General features: G+C 36.6%; 1 protein-coding gene across 1 annotated transcript; it reads left to right on the top strand.

Annotated features, from left to right (window-relative positions):
• Window positions 1-1418: 1418 nt before the first annotated feature.
• Window positions 1419-16435, top strand: LOC132187996 (uncharacterized). Its single transcript, XM_059602418.1, has 7 exons — window positions 1419-1519; window positions 4308-4616; window positions 5263-7309; window positions 9525-9769; window positions 10097-10241; window positions 10421-10497; window positions 14331-16435. Exons 2-7 carry the CDS (start codon window positions 4593-4595, stop codon window positions 16335-16337), a joined length of 4545 nt encoding a protein of 1514 aa, XP_059458401.1. The 5' UTR covers window positions 1419-1519; window positions 4308-4592; the 3' UTR covers window positions 16338-16435.
• The last annotated feature ends 417 nt before the right edge of the window (window positions 16436-16852 follow it).

The following is a 16852-nucleotide window of genomic DNA, read 5'->3' as shown; positions in this document are numbered from 1 at the left end:
GCATGTCTTAATGGTCTTAACGGTAACATCTAAATGATGTAGGCAGATGGTTTTTCACTCGTTTGGTTTGCGGAATAAGTATTCCAGTAGGAAAAGCAAACATCCACAAAGCGGATATGAAGTATTGATTTGTTTGAGAGTAATAAAAGAATCGGTTTCATAGAGTAACACAAAGGAGTCATGATTGAGAGAACGCGGCGTGCTTAGCATGCCGTGAAGGAAATTTTTTTTTTTAATATTTTAATGCAATAAAAAAAGAAAAAATTTGCACTGGCGTGCGTGCCCTTTTGTTTCACCCAACACAAAGAGATTCAAGTAACACAAAATAACAAAGAAAACAAATGGGGGAGAAGAACGAACAATTCTTTTTACTTTTTTCTTCTAGATTATTTTATTTTATTTTATTTTATTTATGTTTTCAATTTGTTTTTTATTTTTTAAATTTATAAACAATATTAATAAATCATGGGACATGTGTCACGTTTTGAAGGGCAATCATGTGTACTTTCGTTAGTTTTATTGATAGAAGATATATGAAAGTACCATCCCTGTATTTACTTATAAGAGATTATCAACATAATAGTCCCAGGAAAATATTTTCTATTTGACCAAAAATATTTTTCGTTTGACCAAAATTCTTCTTTAATTTTTGGAAAATAGTTTTCATTTTTAAAAACTATAAACTATTTTTTGAGTTTGAGTATCTCATACTCAGATCGATAGACCTAGCTGAGACGTCGTCGGGACCCCACCAAGACCCCATCTGGACCTGCCCAGGACTTGATTCGGACCTTGCCAAGAACTGACCGAGACTTGACCACGACCTGCATGGGACACAATCGAGACTTGATCAAAACCCGTACGGAACCTGACAGGACCCCATTTGGGACCCAGTTAGGACACCACTTGGATGAGGTTGGGATTCCACTTGGACTCGGTCGGGACTTGTGGGATCCAACCAGGTCACTGCCGAGACCTAGTTGGAACATTTTTGTAATTTAAAGTTTAATAGGATTGAATGGAAATATATATCTAAAATACTTGTGATTTTGCGTACACACCAAACACTGAAAAATATTTTCTAGAAAATCTTTTGTTAGGAAAATGCTTTTAGCGGAAAATATTTTTTGACGAAAAACATTTTATGTCGAAACAAACGGAACCATGGTTAAAAAAAAAAAATCATTTAAACCCATGGACCAAAAGGACATTTAACCCTTTTCTCTTATTTTATTTTATTATTATATTTGTATTTTTATGAGAATTAGTCATGAACGTAATTGGAGCAAAACCGTAAACAACCAACCATAGGGTAGCCAATGAATTTTATTTATTTATTTATTTTTTAAATTGTGTTTTTTTGATGTGGGGGTAAAAACGGAAAACGAAAATACGAAGGCTCCACCCAGTAAAAATTGAAAAACAGAAGCAGAGAAACTTGAGACTCTGATAGAGTCCGACCGGCGACTCTGCGAATTCTCAGGTCGGCGGATCCAACTCTCAACTCTAACACTGCACTGTAAGCACTCACAAAATATGCTTTTCCCTAATTTTCATTTTCTTCTTTTAATCTTTTTCTTTTTTATTTTTGCTCTTCGGCCTTCTTATGATTAATCTTTGTTTCTCTTGATATATTTTGAACTGTTCTGTCAAATAGATTTTTTGCGTTTGATTCCCGAGAAAAGGGAGGAAATGGAAAAGAAATTATATGAAAACTTGAGTCTCTTGGCTTAAGCTTTCAATATTATAGTTTTCTTTTGTTTTCTTTTATTTTCTCGCTTTTTTAATTTTTTTTTTTTTTTCTGCTTCCAAACGCAGCTTAATGTAATATAAACAAAAAAATAAAGTTGGCTTGACAAATTTTTAACCTCCGATGTGGTCTTGCTTGTTTGATTTTTCATGTGTATATTTATAGAGGCTAATTATTATCTCAATTTAGAATCGTGTTCTAATGCAAAATCATTTTCAGTATTTTATATATATATATAGATGGCATTTTCAATGATATTAGTATTAGAGAAAGATAAGTTTGTGGGTTTATTTGAAGTATAGCTGTGCATGTCATGAATGTTGAAGGTGTCATGGAAACTTTATGATAATTTTTGGTGTTAAAGTGTAACTTACACTAATTAGCTCAACTTAATTTAGTTTTGCTCATTGGCTGTAGAAACAAATCATTATAGAACTTGCATTTTTTTTTGATAAGTAATCGCAAGTTCAATAAAAAGCGCAAAAGCGCAACCCAAACTAATAAGATGCATACAAGAGAGACACCTAACTAGAAGAAGAGGAGAGATTTAGAAAATACAGCAGCTTAATGATAAAGTGTCTTAAGGAAAAAAGCATTTAATTCCACTGATGCTACCTCACGGTCCTCAAAGTTCCGATAATTTTTTTCTCTCCAAAGACACCAAATTAAGCCACATGATGGTCTAGGGCATCATTTCCTAAAAGGATTACCAACTTCCATAATTTAAACATAATAAACTAAAAATAGAGGTATCGGAGTACCAATTTCATTTCTTGCTATTAGAGCAACCAAGAGTAGTATCATTGGCTTATTGGATAGATTATACATTTGCACTTGAATCCCTTTTTTGGTGTTCAATTTTGATTTGAAAAATGCTATTTTTTGGAGTGCCCCATTTCAGATCTATCCAGAAAGATGTGGTAGGGAGTATTTAGAAAGTAAGAAGTGAATGCTTTTTTTTGGATGAAAGGGAAGGTGAATAGTTGCATCATCGTTAGACTCTTTATAGGGAAATTCCTGGATGTATGACAGTGCTTCTACTCAGAATCCGAAGAAAGAAAGGGTTTTGGAGGTGTGGGGGGTGGGGTTGGGGTTGCCTGCGGGAGGGTGGGGAGGAGGTGCTGTGGGTGGAAATAAAGTATGACAGTATTGGTGGCTTTTGAGTTTAAGCTAGTGCATGGACCCATAAAAAAGTTTATGTTATTGCATTGTGTGATGTAAGAAACTGTCCAGACATACATACATATGTAGATTGGCAAATTGGAAGTGCCATTTAAGCAGAGCTCATTGGCAAGAAATTGTAGAATAATATTAAAAAAGGTAGATGGGATTTAAAGATGCTGCCTTGACCATTGCAGATATTTATGGATTTTGGCATCAAATGGGCTATGAGATTTCCTCTGAACAGTGAGAAAAAGTGTGGTGTCAGTGATGATATAGAGCTACTATTATTTGTTTTGGTCATCTTGTGAACTGCAGATCTGAAGGTATTTCAAAACTCAAGTTTGCCCTTTTCTGCAAGGGAAAATCTTGTCCAAGCCCTCTTGCAATGAGTTTTTTACTTTTATCTCAGACAATTAGGCACCAAAGTTGACAAATTGTGTGTGCCTGTGGTTATTTTTCTCACATAGAATGCGTAACTTTATTCTTTTCATTTTTTATTTCTTGGTTATTTTCCCAGGATTTATGATCTTATTAACAGAAAGAGGAGCACTAAGATGAATAGAATGAGGGATTCTGTAGAATACCACATGAGAGGAGGTATAAAGGGGTAAAAACATGGGTGACGCTTTATCATTATAGTAGACTTTAATGTTTGGCCTATATGCATCGTTCCTAGTTCATATGTTCAAGTCTTGGGGAGCATTGCCCTATAGTCCATATTGAAAAAGGGAAGTAAACATTCTGGATGGTTAGCCAATAGCAGAAAAGGAATATGTAGCCGTGCTTTGCTGAGAGATCTGTAGCCTGGTTGCTCTCTTGATAAGTATGCTACCATATGGTGTAAAGAAGTGTCTGCAGATTTCAGGAGTTGGTAACACAAAAGCATCCACCGTAACAAAGCGTGAATTTTTGGCAAATGACACTGATATCACACAATACTGATATACCCATATGGCTAATACTGATATACCCATATGGCTAATACTGATATCACACAAAAAACTATAGTGCAGCATATTAGGGATATGCTAATAAATGAAATGTACATAAATTATTTTCTGTTTATACAATTTTCAATATTTTGATATGTGTAACTAAGTACCTCAGAATTTTAAAAGGATATATAAAAAGGAGAACAAATATTCTGGCATAACAAGTTTAACATCTCATACAAATTACATTCTCGCTAGTACTACATTTTCCCCTTTTAACTTATTTGCATGCTAACCGCATCTTTTTTGCATGTACAAACCATAATCAAAATGCAAAAACAATATTATGTGTGGCTAGCTGTGTTCACCAGTATGCTACGCATGACAAGTCATGTAGCACCTGTATCCTATGTGTTTCCAGCTGTGTCTCCTTAATACAAAATTTTATTCTTGTTACATAGGACACTTTTTGGACATGTCGGTGCATCTCGGTGCTCCAAGTACCCAGCATGCCATGCCACCTCCGAAGCAGGGTGCTTCATAGCTTCTAACTGATTTATGCTGATATCAGCAGCTAATGGAAGTCCATCATGCAGGGTCCATATTTTGGCTGCGATACTGGACCCAAGACCTATATTACGCATAAACCCACAAACCCCTTTCCTCCATAATCAATCCTCAAGCACCCCTTATCTCATGCTTTTTCATAACAGAACCATCAATGTGGAGTTTAGACCACCCTGAAGATGGTGGGTGCCCTAAATATGATGGTAGGTACTGTAATTATTGTTCTATACCTGACTCAACTTTTACATTCTCCCTGGAAGTTTTTTTTAGAGTGTTTCTCTCTTTCATTTGCCCAAAATAACCATGTGTTTGAATTTTGACCAGTTTCCAAAAAGCCATTTTGAACTTCCTGGTGTCCATTCGAGCCACTAATTTTAAGTTTCTCATGCTCTAGGAATCAGTGCGAGGTCCTTAGGGAATTTCTAATTATCAGAAAGCCCAAATGTCCTGCATGCCCCTCCTCTGTAATATGTATATAGTGTTTAATCCCCTGCTGTATCTGATTGCTTTTTGGTCTTCTGCTATTTTATTTTATGCATTAGTCATGGCGCATAAAAGTACATTGCCCAAAAGCAAGTTTAATGGGACCCGAATGATACCAATTTATGTACACCATGATTCACCTTACAAATTAAGGCATTAGGTTGATGATTATATTCTCGATATTGATATTCTGGGGTTAATAGCCTGATGTATTACCAAAAACTGATAAGGTTCTTCACATCTTACAGAACTATGTATTCTATGATTCTCCCTTAATTTATAAATGGCCTATCATCTCTGTTGTATGTTTAGTTTACTTTTCAGATAATACTTCACTTATAGTTGCGATTTGATATTGTATTGCAGATGGAAGAACCCTCCCTTAACAATAAGGAAGTGCCTGATGATGAATGCAATGAGATTCAAAAAGAAGAAGATGGTGTAATGACAGAATTAGATTATCAAAATGGCCTCTCTGAAGGAAGGAAGGAATTCGTTGCACCTGCTGTTGGAATGGAGTTTGAGTCATATGATGATGCTTACAATTATTATAATTGCTATGCAAAGGAAGTGGGGTTTCGTGTTAGAGTGAAGAATTCATGGTTCAAGCGTAATAGCAGAGAGAAGTATGGTGCTGTACTTTGTTGCAGCAGCCAGGGTTTCAAAAGAATCAAAGATGTAAATCGATTAAGGAAGGAAACAAGAACTGGTTGCCCTGCGATGATAAGAATGAGGTTAGTTGACTCCAAAAGGTGGAGGGTACTAGAAGTTACACTTGAACACAACCATTTGTTAGGGACTAAGATCTACAAATCAATTAAGAAGATGGGTGGTGGAATTAAAAGGAAGACAGAGTCGAATTGCGATGCAGAAGTACGAACAATCAAGTTGTACCGAGCACTTGTGATTGATGCAGGGGGGAATGGGGGCTCGAATGCTAATGCAAGAGAAGTAGGGAATTTTACTGATCATCCCAGTCAGCTGAATCTGAAAAAGGGTGACACACAAGCCATTTATAACTATCTCTGCCGTATGCAATTGGCTAATCCAAACTTCTTTTACTTGATGGATCTCAATGATGAAGGGCGTTTGAGGAATGTGTTCTGGGTTGATGGTAGGTCTAGGGCTGCATGTGGTTATTTTGGCGATGTTATTTACTTTGACAACACATATTTGTCAAACAAATATGAGATTCCTCTTGTGGCATTTGTTGGAATTAATCACCATGGCCAGTCGGTGTTGCTTGGTTGTGGCCTACTTGCAGGGGAGATGACAGAATCTTATATTTGGTTGTTCAAAGCCTGGCTTACATGTATGTCAGGACGCCCTCCACAAACTATTATTACTGATAGGTGCAAGGCTCTGCAGAGTGCAGTTGCAGAGGTGTTTCCAAGATCTCATCATTGTTTTGGTTTGTCACACATTATGAAAAGAGTTCCTGAAAAACTTGGAGGATTACGTAACTATGATGCAATCAGGAAATCAATGGTTAAAGCAGTTTATGAAACTTTGAAGGTCATTGAATTTGAAGCTGCATGGGGATTTATGATCCAGCGCTTTGGAGTTGGTGATCATGAGTGGCTTCGATCTTTGTATGAAGATCGAGTTAGGTGGGCACCCATTTATCTGAAAGACACATTTTTTGCCGGAATGTCTGCTGCACGTCCAGGTGAGACCTTGAATCCTTTTTTCGATAGATACGTGCATAAACAGACTCCTTTGAAAGAATTTCTCGATAAGTATGAATTAGCTCTTCATAAGAAACACAAGGAAGAAGTCCTTGCAGATATTGAGTCAAGAAGCTCAAGCCCCACACTGAAAACAAGATGTTCTTTTGAGTTGCAGCTCTCAAAAGTGTACACAAGAGAAATATTCAAGAAGTTCCAATATGAAGTGGAAGAGATGTATTCTTGTTTTAGCACAACACAGTTACACGTTGATGGGCCAATCATAATATTCTTGGTCAAGGAACGTGTTTTGGGTGAGGGAAATAGGAGGGAGATCAGGGATTATGAAGTTCTGTACAATAGAACAGCTGGTGAGGTTCGTTGCATTTGCAGTTGCTTTAGCTTTTATGGGTACCTGTGCCGGCATGCGTTGTGTGTGCTTAATTTCAACGGGGTGGAGGAGGTCCCTCCTAAGTACATTCTGTCACGATGGAAAAAGGATTACAAGCGGTTATATATTCCGGATCTTGGCTCTGGTAATGCAACTGACCGTTTGCAATGGTTTAATCAATTATACAGGAGTGCCTTGCAAGTTGTGGACGAAGGGGTGATCTCTCTAGATCATTACAAGGTGGCATTGCAAGCTTTTGAGGAATCATTGAATAGGGTTCATGATGTAGAAGGCAGGCAGGCATTGCAAGCTTTTGAGGAGTCATTGAATTTGGTTCATGATGTAGAAAGCAGACGTGAATAACTTGCATTGTGATGATGGTCCATGATAGCTTTCACTACATTTGTTGTCTTATTTTTATTCCCTCTAGGGTTGTTTCAATCTCTTCTTCGTGCAGAATGTCCATAACATATATAGAATATAGATAGGCGATGTGAGGTCCACTTGTATGTTACTTATTCTTCTTCGTCTTAGTTTAAATTGTTCTTATTTTTTCAAAATTTCGGATTATATTACCTGTTCTACCTTCCTCTATGGGCAAGTAACTTTGTGTATAGCTTGTTTCTGGGATAATGTAGGCTTCTCCTGTCCCAGACTCGTTTCTGGAATTTGATGTATATATTGATTGACCCCTTCTGTAATCTTTTATTTCTGTTAATATAATCCTCATGTTTTGAATCTTAAATTTTCCACTCGAATGTTAATAATTTGGCTGCATTTTTTTTTTTTGGGGTCTGAAAATTTTGACTACACTGGCCAATTTTTGGTTATAAATGCATCAGTCCCTTTTGAAATTGTAAATGCATTGTTTATATGCTGCAGATATTTAGGTTAACTTTGTTTATTTTTCGATATTTGGTTAGAATATAAAATACTGATAAAAAAAAAAATAATTGTATTTTTAGGTCAATAACAAATTTGACACTTTAGGGTGAAAAATATTTTCTATAGTCTGTTTCTTCTTTTCTCCCGTACCTCTCTTTCAATCCCCTTTTCTCTATCTGCGGATCTTTTGGCGGTGGAACTTGGCGTGCAGGACGGAACTAGAATTTAGATGTAGAGGGACAAAATTAAATTTTTTTGAAAGAGAAATGTGATTTTAAAAGAATTATAAAGGTATTTAGAAAAAAAAAAAAAAATTGGGGCTTAGGGCCTTAGAGCATTCCCAATAGCTACGTGATCATTTTCTCTAAGTTTAAAGATCCAAAATACTTTTTACTTTTCTATTCAAATACGCATCATAATTGTTTCTCTTTATAGTTCCCTATAATATTAAAATATTATTTATTTTACTTTTGTTTTGTTTTTATATTCTTTTATTTTGCATAAAAAAGTGTGAGAGGAGAGAGAATATTATTTTATGATTATAATAAACCATGTGGATTGGTACAGTTGAACCCAATGTATTGGGTATTGGGTTCAACTGTAGTAATTATAATGTATATGGAAGATATATGGATGCGAGCTCGCTCAGGATCGGCTCATATAAGCTCGGCTCGTGCTCAATTCGATTATTAAATGAAACGCTTCGTGAACACAAATCATGGCTCGAATATTAAACGAAGCAAGTTCGACTCGACTCGGTTAGACTCGTGAGCAAGCTCATATAAGCTCGTGTGTGTGTGTATATATATATATATATAAGTAACACATAATTAATTATAAATCTCATAATTATTAAAATCTTAAAATTTCATTTATATTTAAGCGTTAGAAAATGAAAATTCTAGACCCTTCGTGATCAAAGAGAGAGAGAGAGAGAGAGAGCAATTCTTAAAAAGACCCCGATTCAATTAGAGCAAACCTGATGCAGATTGCATAGCTGTCGGTTTGTTTTATTTTCTAAATCGACTTTATGTTGTTATTTTATTAGGGTTAGGGTTTTGAAATTTTTTATTTCGTTATTTTATTAGGTTTAGGGTTTTGAGGATATTTATGTCATATTTTATTAGGTTTAGGGTTTTGAGCTATAAATATATGCTTATAGCCTCTATAGTAAATCAATTGTTGTTTGTTATTGATTTTGGTGAATAAGAATTACTCATAGGTGAATTTTTTTTCATATTTTTCCTTGAAATCATAGATAGCCTCTATATTTTGAGAAAAATTCTTAGGTTATTGATAGACTCAAGATCTAGAATTATTTATCTGCTGCTTATTGATGTTCTTCACCGCAGCCCACTAAGTCACGCTGCATTAGTTGCTATTAGAGCTCAATTACTTTCAATGAATGGGGAGGAGCAACTGCTTTACAGACATGAACGAGGTGCACGTGCGCACGGAGGCAGCACGTAAGGAGCAATCGGCGATTCGTTTGCGACACACAGAGGAGAGGTTTGGTGGTCTAACTATGAGGAAGAAGGGGCGTGCGTGCACCCAACACGGGGTCCCTATCGATCACTTGACCGATATGGATGGCCCGAGCGTTTGTCATCATCAACCAAGATTGCGGTACGTGGGAGCGAAAGACAAATTTATCGTTGATGGTGAACCTATCAATCCTTATGCAGGGCGCAGAGTGCGGAATGAATTTCCAACAGCACAAGCCCATGCTATATCATGGGACGCAGGCGTTAAGCTTGACACCCAAAAAGAAAAGATAGAAAAGTCTGGAAAAAAGAGGGTGCCTAGGGAGGCGATGGAGATGACGAATCAATCGGCGATTTGTTGGCAACGCATGAAGGATGATGTGGAGATACTGCGGAAACAAATAGAGGATTTAACGACCCGAGTTAACAACATGGGTGGCCCTAAAGTTCGTCACCATAAAAAAACTCCACGCTTTGTGGATGAAGATAATGTGGTTGTCGCTCATACGGCTCAATTTCAACGACGGAGGGCATGGATTGAGACGGAGATGCCGCGACAGGCCAACTTGACCATTATTTGCGAGCCTCAAATCCATAAACCAAATCCATATTCTGTGGAGGAGGAATGAGAATTTGTGGATGAAGAGTTTCAGGAATCTGAATTTATTGATGAAGAGTTCAGACATGAAGATATTGAAGATCCTTTGCAGGGATTCGTGGATTGGAGTTCTCCACCAACCTATGATGATGAGCCCGAAGAAGATGACTTATAGGAAGAGGAAAGACCCACGGAGGAGCACAAAGAAGATATGGTTTTTCCCATGTTTGGCGGTCTCTATCTCGAAGAAGACGACCCATTGGAAGAGGAAGAACCCACGGTTGACATTGGCGATTATGAACAGGTTGCAGACCTTCCAGGTGAATTACCTAATTTTAGTGATGAATAATTAAGTATGTTGATTTCCTTGGTGTAGACGATATCTTATCCGATTCTCATAACAATGATTGTGTGAGTTTTATGTGGATCAAGAAAATTATATGCTCACAAGGGAAACAATGGTTGACCCGTTCTTGAGTATTTTCATGGCACATGGAAGGGAAAAAGAGCGAGAGAAGTACAGTAAATCTAAAGTATTGCCAAGTGGTGTGTGGGGCCGTCACGACAACCGTTAAGGTATTCCGATGATGAGGAGCATCGCGCTTATTATGAGGTGTTGTCTTGTTTTAATCTTGAGGAAAGGTGAGTGGAACGAGTTGATAGGGCATCCGAAGAACCATGGAAAGAACTAGCCGAATTCGAGGACGAATTCTCTCAAACAAGGGGAGAATGATGCAGAGTGTGTAGCCATCAGTTTGTTTTATTTTCTAAACCAACTTTATGTTGTTATTTTATTAGGGTTAGGGTTTTGGGAGTCTTTATTTCGTTATTTTATTAGGTTTATGGTTTTGGGGGTATTTATGTCATATTTTATTAGGTTTTGGGTTTTGGACTATAAATATATGCTTATAGCCTCCATAGCAAATCAGTTTATGTTGATTATTGATTTTGTTGAATAAGAAACGTCAGAGTTGAATGTTTTTCTTTCTTTTCCTTTAAAACCTAAAGAGTATCTAGCTTTTGTCAAGAAGATTTCTTTTATCATTGATAGAATCAAGATCAAGTATTTATTCGCTGCTTATTAATGTTCTTCGCTACAGCCCACTAAGTCACGCTGCATCAAGATCCAAACGAAAGGAAAAAAAATCAAGCAGAAATTATTGAGGGAGATTGCGAAAGACAGAAACTATTGAAGGATCAAACAGACCCAAACATTATCACTACCTGTTTGGTGAACGAGAGTAAGAAAGTGAGAAATGAGAGTTCAGGTAGAAGATGCGCTATGACTGGTGAGGGAGATTGAGAGAGAGATGTTGAAAAAAATATTTTTTTGTAGGGGCGTTGTCCCAATGTAATCTAAATACAACTTGTTAACTTGTCCCATATTACTAAGAAAACATCAATCCCCAAGTTTGCTTATCTATAAAAAGATGCATATCCTCTCTCTTTGAAATATAAGAGCCAGCTTGCGAGCTAGTTCGACTCGATTTATTATGAGCTCAAGTTCAATTTTTTTGGCTCGCCCTTAAGTTCGGCTTGAGCTCGAGCTCGAGTAAAATTTAAACGAGCCAAGCTTGAATAAGGAAAGCTTGCTCAATCTCGGCTCATTTACACCTCAAGCTGTAGGTGAATTTTTGTGATTTTTTTGAGATTTTCCTTTTTTATAGGGAAGGGAAGCAGCTTTAGTTACACCTATTGGTGTGGTTCAACAATTTTGGGTTGATTTTTTAGTTACAATGAAAATTAATGTTAAAATAATTTTTTGAGTAAATCAACGTTAATATGAGAAAGGATTTCATTTATGGACTTTAGCTAACAAAACATAGTTAAAATTGTTTTTGTAAAATATTAATAAACAATTAAAAATCAAAACACTTAAAATTGTGTTTGATTTTATATTTAAGCTATGATTTTCTGAGCTTTTGCTTTGTGGTTTCACCTTTAAAAAAAAAAAAAAAAAAAAAAAATTAGATCATTTAAAAAAGAAAAACAAAAAATAAAAAACATTTCCATTATTCTTCTATCTTATAAAATATTGTTTTTTTGGGTCAGTCATCCTTATACTTAAACTTAAAAGCTCTCCCTCACTCCGGCGCACAAAATCTCCGGCCACGCGAGGTGGAAATCGTTGGGTTTGGTCATATCTCTCTCTCAGATCCGGGAAGGCTCTCTCTCTCCTCCACCGACGGTAAGTGGTCCCTTTCTCCTCCAGCGGTTGGGTTTTAGGTTAATTTTTCTCTGTTATTCCATTATGAGAGAGAACTCCGTACCCCTTTCATTCTCGTATTCTTTTTATGTGTGTGTGCGTTTTTTTTTAATTAATGTTTTTGGGTTTTAGTTTCTCGGCAAATTTGGTTGTGGGTATGGTTAATTCGCGAGATTGTTAGGCATAATGATGAGAGATTTCGATCGATAGTTTATGTGATGAACTAATTACCTCCTACTAATACTGAATGCCTGATAATAAATCTTTTTTATTATTATTTTATCGTGAGATTGTCATTCTTGTTTTTGGTCAAGAATCTATTCAATCCCACAATGGTTGAGTAGTTGCCAGAAATTGCCGTTGTTGGATTTATCATGGAATCATTTGGGTGGAACCATTCCATCTTGGTTTGGATTTGGAATCTCTTTTTTACTTGGATTTGTCAAATAACTCTTTCAAAGGGGAGATACCATAGAGCTTGACCCTTCTACAGACCTCATAAGTGGGAATATCTAACTTGAAGAGCCTGTTTCAAGCTTTCAGCTTTCAATAGTTAGATAAGGTGGGCAAAGCTTGAGAGCACATTCCACCTTGTAACCCACGCGCCCTGCCTGCGCTGCGAACTGCACTCTCATCTCCTCTGGCGACTCTCCGGCGAGATCTGTGACCAGGTAAATCAAGAGACCAATCAAATTCAAGCCAACTGTATTGTTCAAATTTCCGTTTCTTTCCCGAGAATATTTATGAGTCTTGTATTTTTTTTTTGATTTGGTGTCTGGGTTTTGACAGTGCAGCTCAGCTCAACTCAACTAAGCTAAGCCGAATTCTTATTGTATTAGGCTCCATTCGTTGAGGTTCGAGGCTCTTTCCTCCTCCTATTTATTTATTTGTTATTTTTGTTTCTCAGAAAGCAACGTTTTTGGTTGTGTAGAAAGTGGAGGAAAGTTGAATCGTCTTGTTCTTTCTGGTCATAAGCAATGTAAGACAGTCCCTAAAAATTCAAATTTCAAATAAACAGTTTGGAATGTTTATTTGTTTTACTTCATTGAATGTCCACGATTGGAAAGAATTGCTATATGCAACAAAGCTAATACTAGAGAATGAAATTATTGTAGTTCAATTTTTGTTCTTCAATACTAGAGAGTGGAGAATGAAGTTCAGATGAATTCATATTGAAAAATTGTGGCTTTATATGGACAAGATAATCGTTGAGGCTTAGTTTTTCAACTAGGTTTTTGTTTCGATCTTAAGTGTCTCACATAACTTATGTACAAGCTTAACTATGTGTATATAAACTATTGGTTACCCTTCCCTTGCAATCTGGTTTTTAAGAGTGAATTATACCCAAAATTTGTATCATTTGGTATTAAAGCCAGCCATCATGTCGAATATGGTGGTTGGCTCTCATACCAAATGATATAAATTTTGGGTAGAACTCATTCTTTAAAACTGGCTTGTAAGGGTAAGGTGCTTAAGAACTTATATACATATGGTTAAGATTGTAATTAAGCCATTTGAGACACTTAGGATCATAACAATTTTGCTGGGGGTATTGGGTAAGAGTTTTTGCTCAAAAAGAAAAGGGGTTTGGTTCCAAATGGAGAAGACCAAAAAGAAAACTCATTTTATAACTCAACCCTAAGAATAATGGTTGAGAATGTAACTAAATAAACGAGCGAAAGTTGACAATTAAGATGGAGGATGTAATGTTATTTGTTTTAATATACTTGAGATGGTTTGTGATTGATAAGATCAATTTATTTAAGTACTGCGACAGAGCATAATTTCTTGACACCATTTGTATAGTGAAATTTGATGTTATCTGTCAGTGCATTGTATTGGTGACTGTTTAAGATACCACCATGCATCAAGTTGCAATTGCTTGACCTCAAAAGTAGAGGTATAGTTATTAAAAGTATACCCAATGCTGATGAGCTCATTAAAAATAATAGTCGGACCAAAATTTAACTTCTGAAGTGTCCTTAAATCTTAGTGAATTTATCCATGGAGAATAAAATGTGGAGTCCTGTAAAAGATCTTGATTGTGCAACTCTCTCTTGATTCTAATTTTCTTTTCCTTTTTTTTTTTTTTTGTCAATTTTTTGTTGTTGTTGTTTCCATTGTTACTACAAGTACTAGGACTGTTGTTGTTGTTTGTTCTGCTATGCATCTATTTACGGTTCTGTGATTTCTCCTCTTCTAGATGGATGAAGTTTCTCTCAACAGTGAGCCAGTTGGTGATGATGATGCCGATGAATTTGAGATAGAAGGAGACTGGACAATGACAGAATATGTTGGTCAAAATGGCATAATTGAAGGAGAGAATCCTCTTCCTCCTGCAGTTGGAATGGAGTTTGAGTCTTACGAGGATGTATATTACTATTACAATTGTTATGCCAAGGAACAGGGATTTGGGGTTAGAGTAAGCAACACATGGTATAGAAAGAGTAAGGAAAGATACAGAGGAAAACTTAGCTGCAGCAGTGCAGGTTTTAAAAAGAAAAGTGAAGCAAACCGCCCAAGGCCAGAAACAAGAACTGGTTGTCCAGCAATGATAAAATTTAGATTGATGGACTCCAAAAGGTGGAGAATTATTGAAGTTGAGCTTGAGCACAACCACTTGATTAGCCCTAAAAGTGGAAAATTTTATAAATCTCATAAGCACCTGGGTCTTGGAACCAAAAGAACGTTGCAGTTAGATGGCAATGAAGAAGTACAAAAAATTAGGCTGTTTCGGACAGTGGTTATTGATGCTGAGGATAATGGAACCGTAGATGTTGATGAAGGAGAATTTGGGAATAATGTTGACTACTGCAATCAATTGAAGCTTAAAGAAGGAGATGCTCAAGCATTTCTTCAGTACTTCTGCTGCGCGCAACTGATGGATCCAAACTTCTTCTATGTGGTAGATCTCAATGAGAAGGGATGCTTGAGGAATTTGTTTTGGACAGATGCAAGAGCCAGGGTTGCATATGGCTATTTTGGTGATGTAGTTACAATTGACACTACATGTTTGACAAAAAAATATGAAGTTCCCTTGGTGTCTTTTGTTGGAGTAAATCACCATGGACAATCCCTGCTGTTAGGTTGTGGTTTACTTGCTGGTGAGACTACTGAATCATATACATGGTTGTTTAGGGCATGGCTTACGGGTATGTTAGGACGCCCTCCACAAGCTATTATTACTGACCAATGTGCAACCTTACAAACTGCTGTTGCTGATGTTTTCCCAAGAGCTTCCCACTGTCTGTGCTTATCAAATATCATGCAGAAAGTTCCTGAGAAACTGGGAGGATTGTTGGAATACGAAGCAATTAAAGCAGCATTGAGTAGAGCAGTTTATTACTCGCTGAAGGCTGAGGAATTCGAAGCAGCTTGGGAGGACATGATGCTGCGTCACGGACTGAGGGAACATAAATGGCTTCAAGCATTATATGAAGATCGGAAACGGTGGGTTCCAGTTTATTTGAAGGAGATATTCTTGGCTGGAATATTTCCCACCCAACCAAGCGATGTTGTATCTTCATTCTTTGAAGGATATCTTGACAAACAAACTAATTTGAAAGAATTTTTAGACAAGTATGATCAGGCTCTGCAGACCCAACATCAGCTTGAAGCCTTGGCAGATATGGATTCAAGAAACTCAAGCTATATGCTAAAATCAAGAAGTTATTTTGAATTGCAGCTCTCAAAATTGTACACGAATGACATATTAAGGATGTTCGAGAGAGAGGTGGAGGGAATGTACTCTTGTTTTAGCACCAGACAAGTAAATGGTGATGGGCCAATCTTCACGTACATTGTGAAGGAACAAATTGAAGTGGAGGGAAACAGGAGGGAAACAAGGGATTTCGAGGTGGTGTATAATGCACCTGAAATGGAGATCCTTTGTGTTTGTGGGTTATTCAACTTTAAAGGTTATTTATGCAGGCATGCACTGTCTCTCCTGAACCAAAATGGCATGGAGGAGATACCAGCTCAGTACATTCTTTCAAGGTGGAGAAAGGATATTACACGAAGTTATGTTGTTGATCACAGCTCCAACGGTATTGATGCTAATAACCCAGTTCATAGGTATGATCATCTCTACAAATGTGTTGTTCAGGTTGTGGAGGAAGGGAGGAAATCACAAGAACGTTACAAGGTTGCAGTGCAAGCGTTGGATGAGATATTAAACAAGCTTCATCTTGTAGAGGATCAGCCGGTGTAGTTTATGTAACTTGTAGTAGACGTTTGTACATATTAATGTAATTTTTTATCTCTCTCACTTTTCATTTTATTATTCACTCTGAGGAAACATTTAAACAAGTCCACAATCTGCCACACAAATTTCCTTTTCTTCTTTAAGAATTTTAAAGTTGGAGTTTCTTAAACGATTCTTAAAATTAAGGAGGTTTTCTTAGTCAACCGAAAATGTTTTCGATTTTACCAAGATTTTCGATTGTACTAGATACCGAGAAATAAAGAAATCCTATTTCAAAAAAGAGTTTACGTCGACAAAAACGGATGTAAATAAAAATATTACAACTTTTGTGTCACCTTCTCTTCTGTGCCTTTGGAAATGGATCCCACTTTAGTTTGATGTGTGGTGCTTTTGGGTAGTGACTAGCTAATATAAGAAAAGTTGAGTTTTAAGTTAAAATTTGGAGAAATTTTGGCTAGTTCACTAAGGCTTTGTTTGTTTAGTGTTAAATGTTTTCCGTCGAAAATATTTTCAACAAAATT

Source organism: Corylus avellana, chromosome ca7 (genome assembly GCF_901000735.1).
Source record: "Corylus avellana chromosome ca7, CavTom2PMs-1.0".
Taxonomy (NCBI): Eukaryota; Viridiplantae; Streptophyta; class Magnoliopsida; order Fagales; family Betulaceae; genus Corylus; species Corylus avellana.
Note: the sequence above shows the minus strand (reverse complement) of the source record. Positions and strands in the feature narration are given on the sequence as shown.

What these genes read in the sequence shown, in the direction of transcription:
- LOC132187996 (XM_059602418.1), top strand. Translation starts at nt 4,593, where the DNA reads ATGGTGGGTGCCCTAAATATGATG. An exon ending in TCATGATGTAGAAAGCAGAC is followed by an intron (nt 7,310 to 9,524) that starts GTGAATAACTTG and finishes ATCCTTATGCAG; the next exon opens with GGCGCAGAGTGCGGAATGAA. An exon ending in CCGTCACGACAACCGTTAAG is followed by an intron (nt 10,498 to 14,330) that starts GTATTCCGATGA and finishes CTCCTCTTCTAG; the next exon opens with ATGGATGAAGTTTCTCTCAA.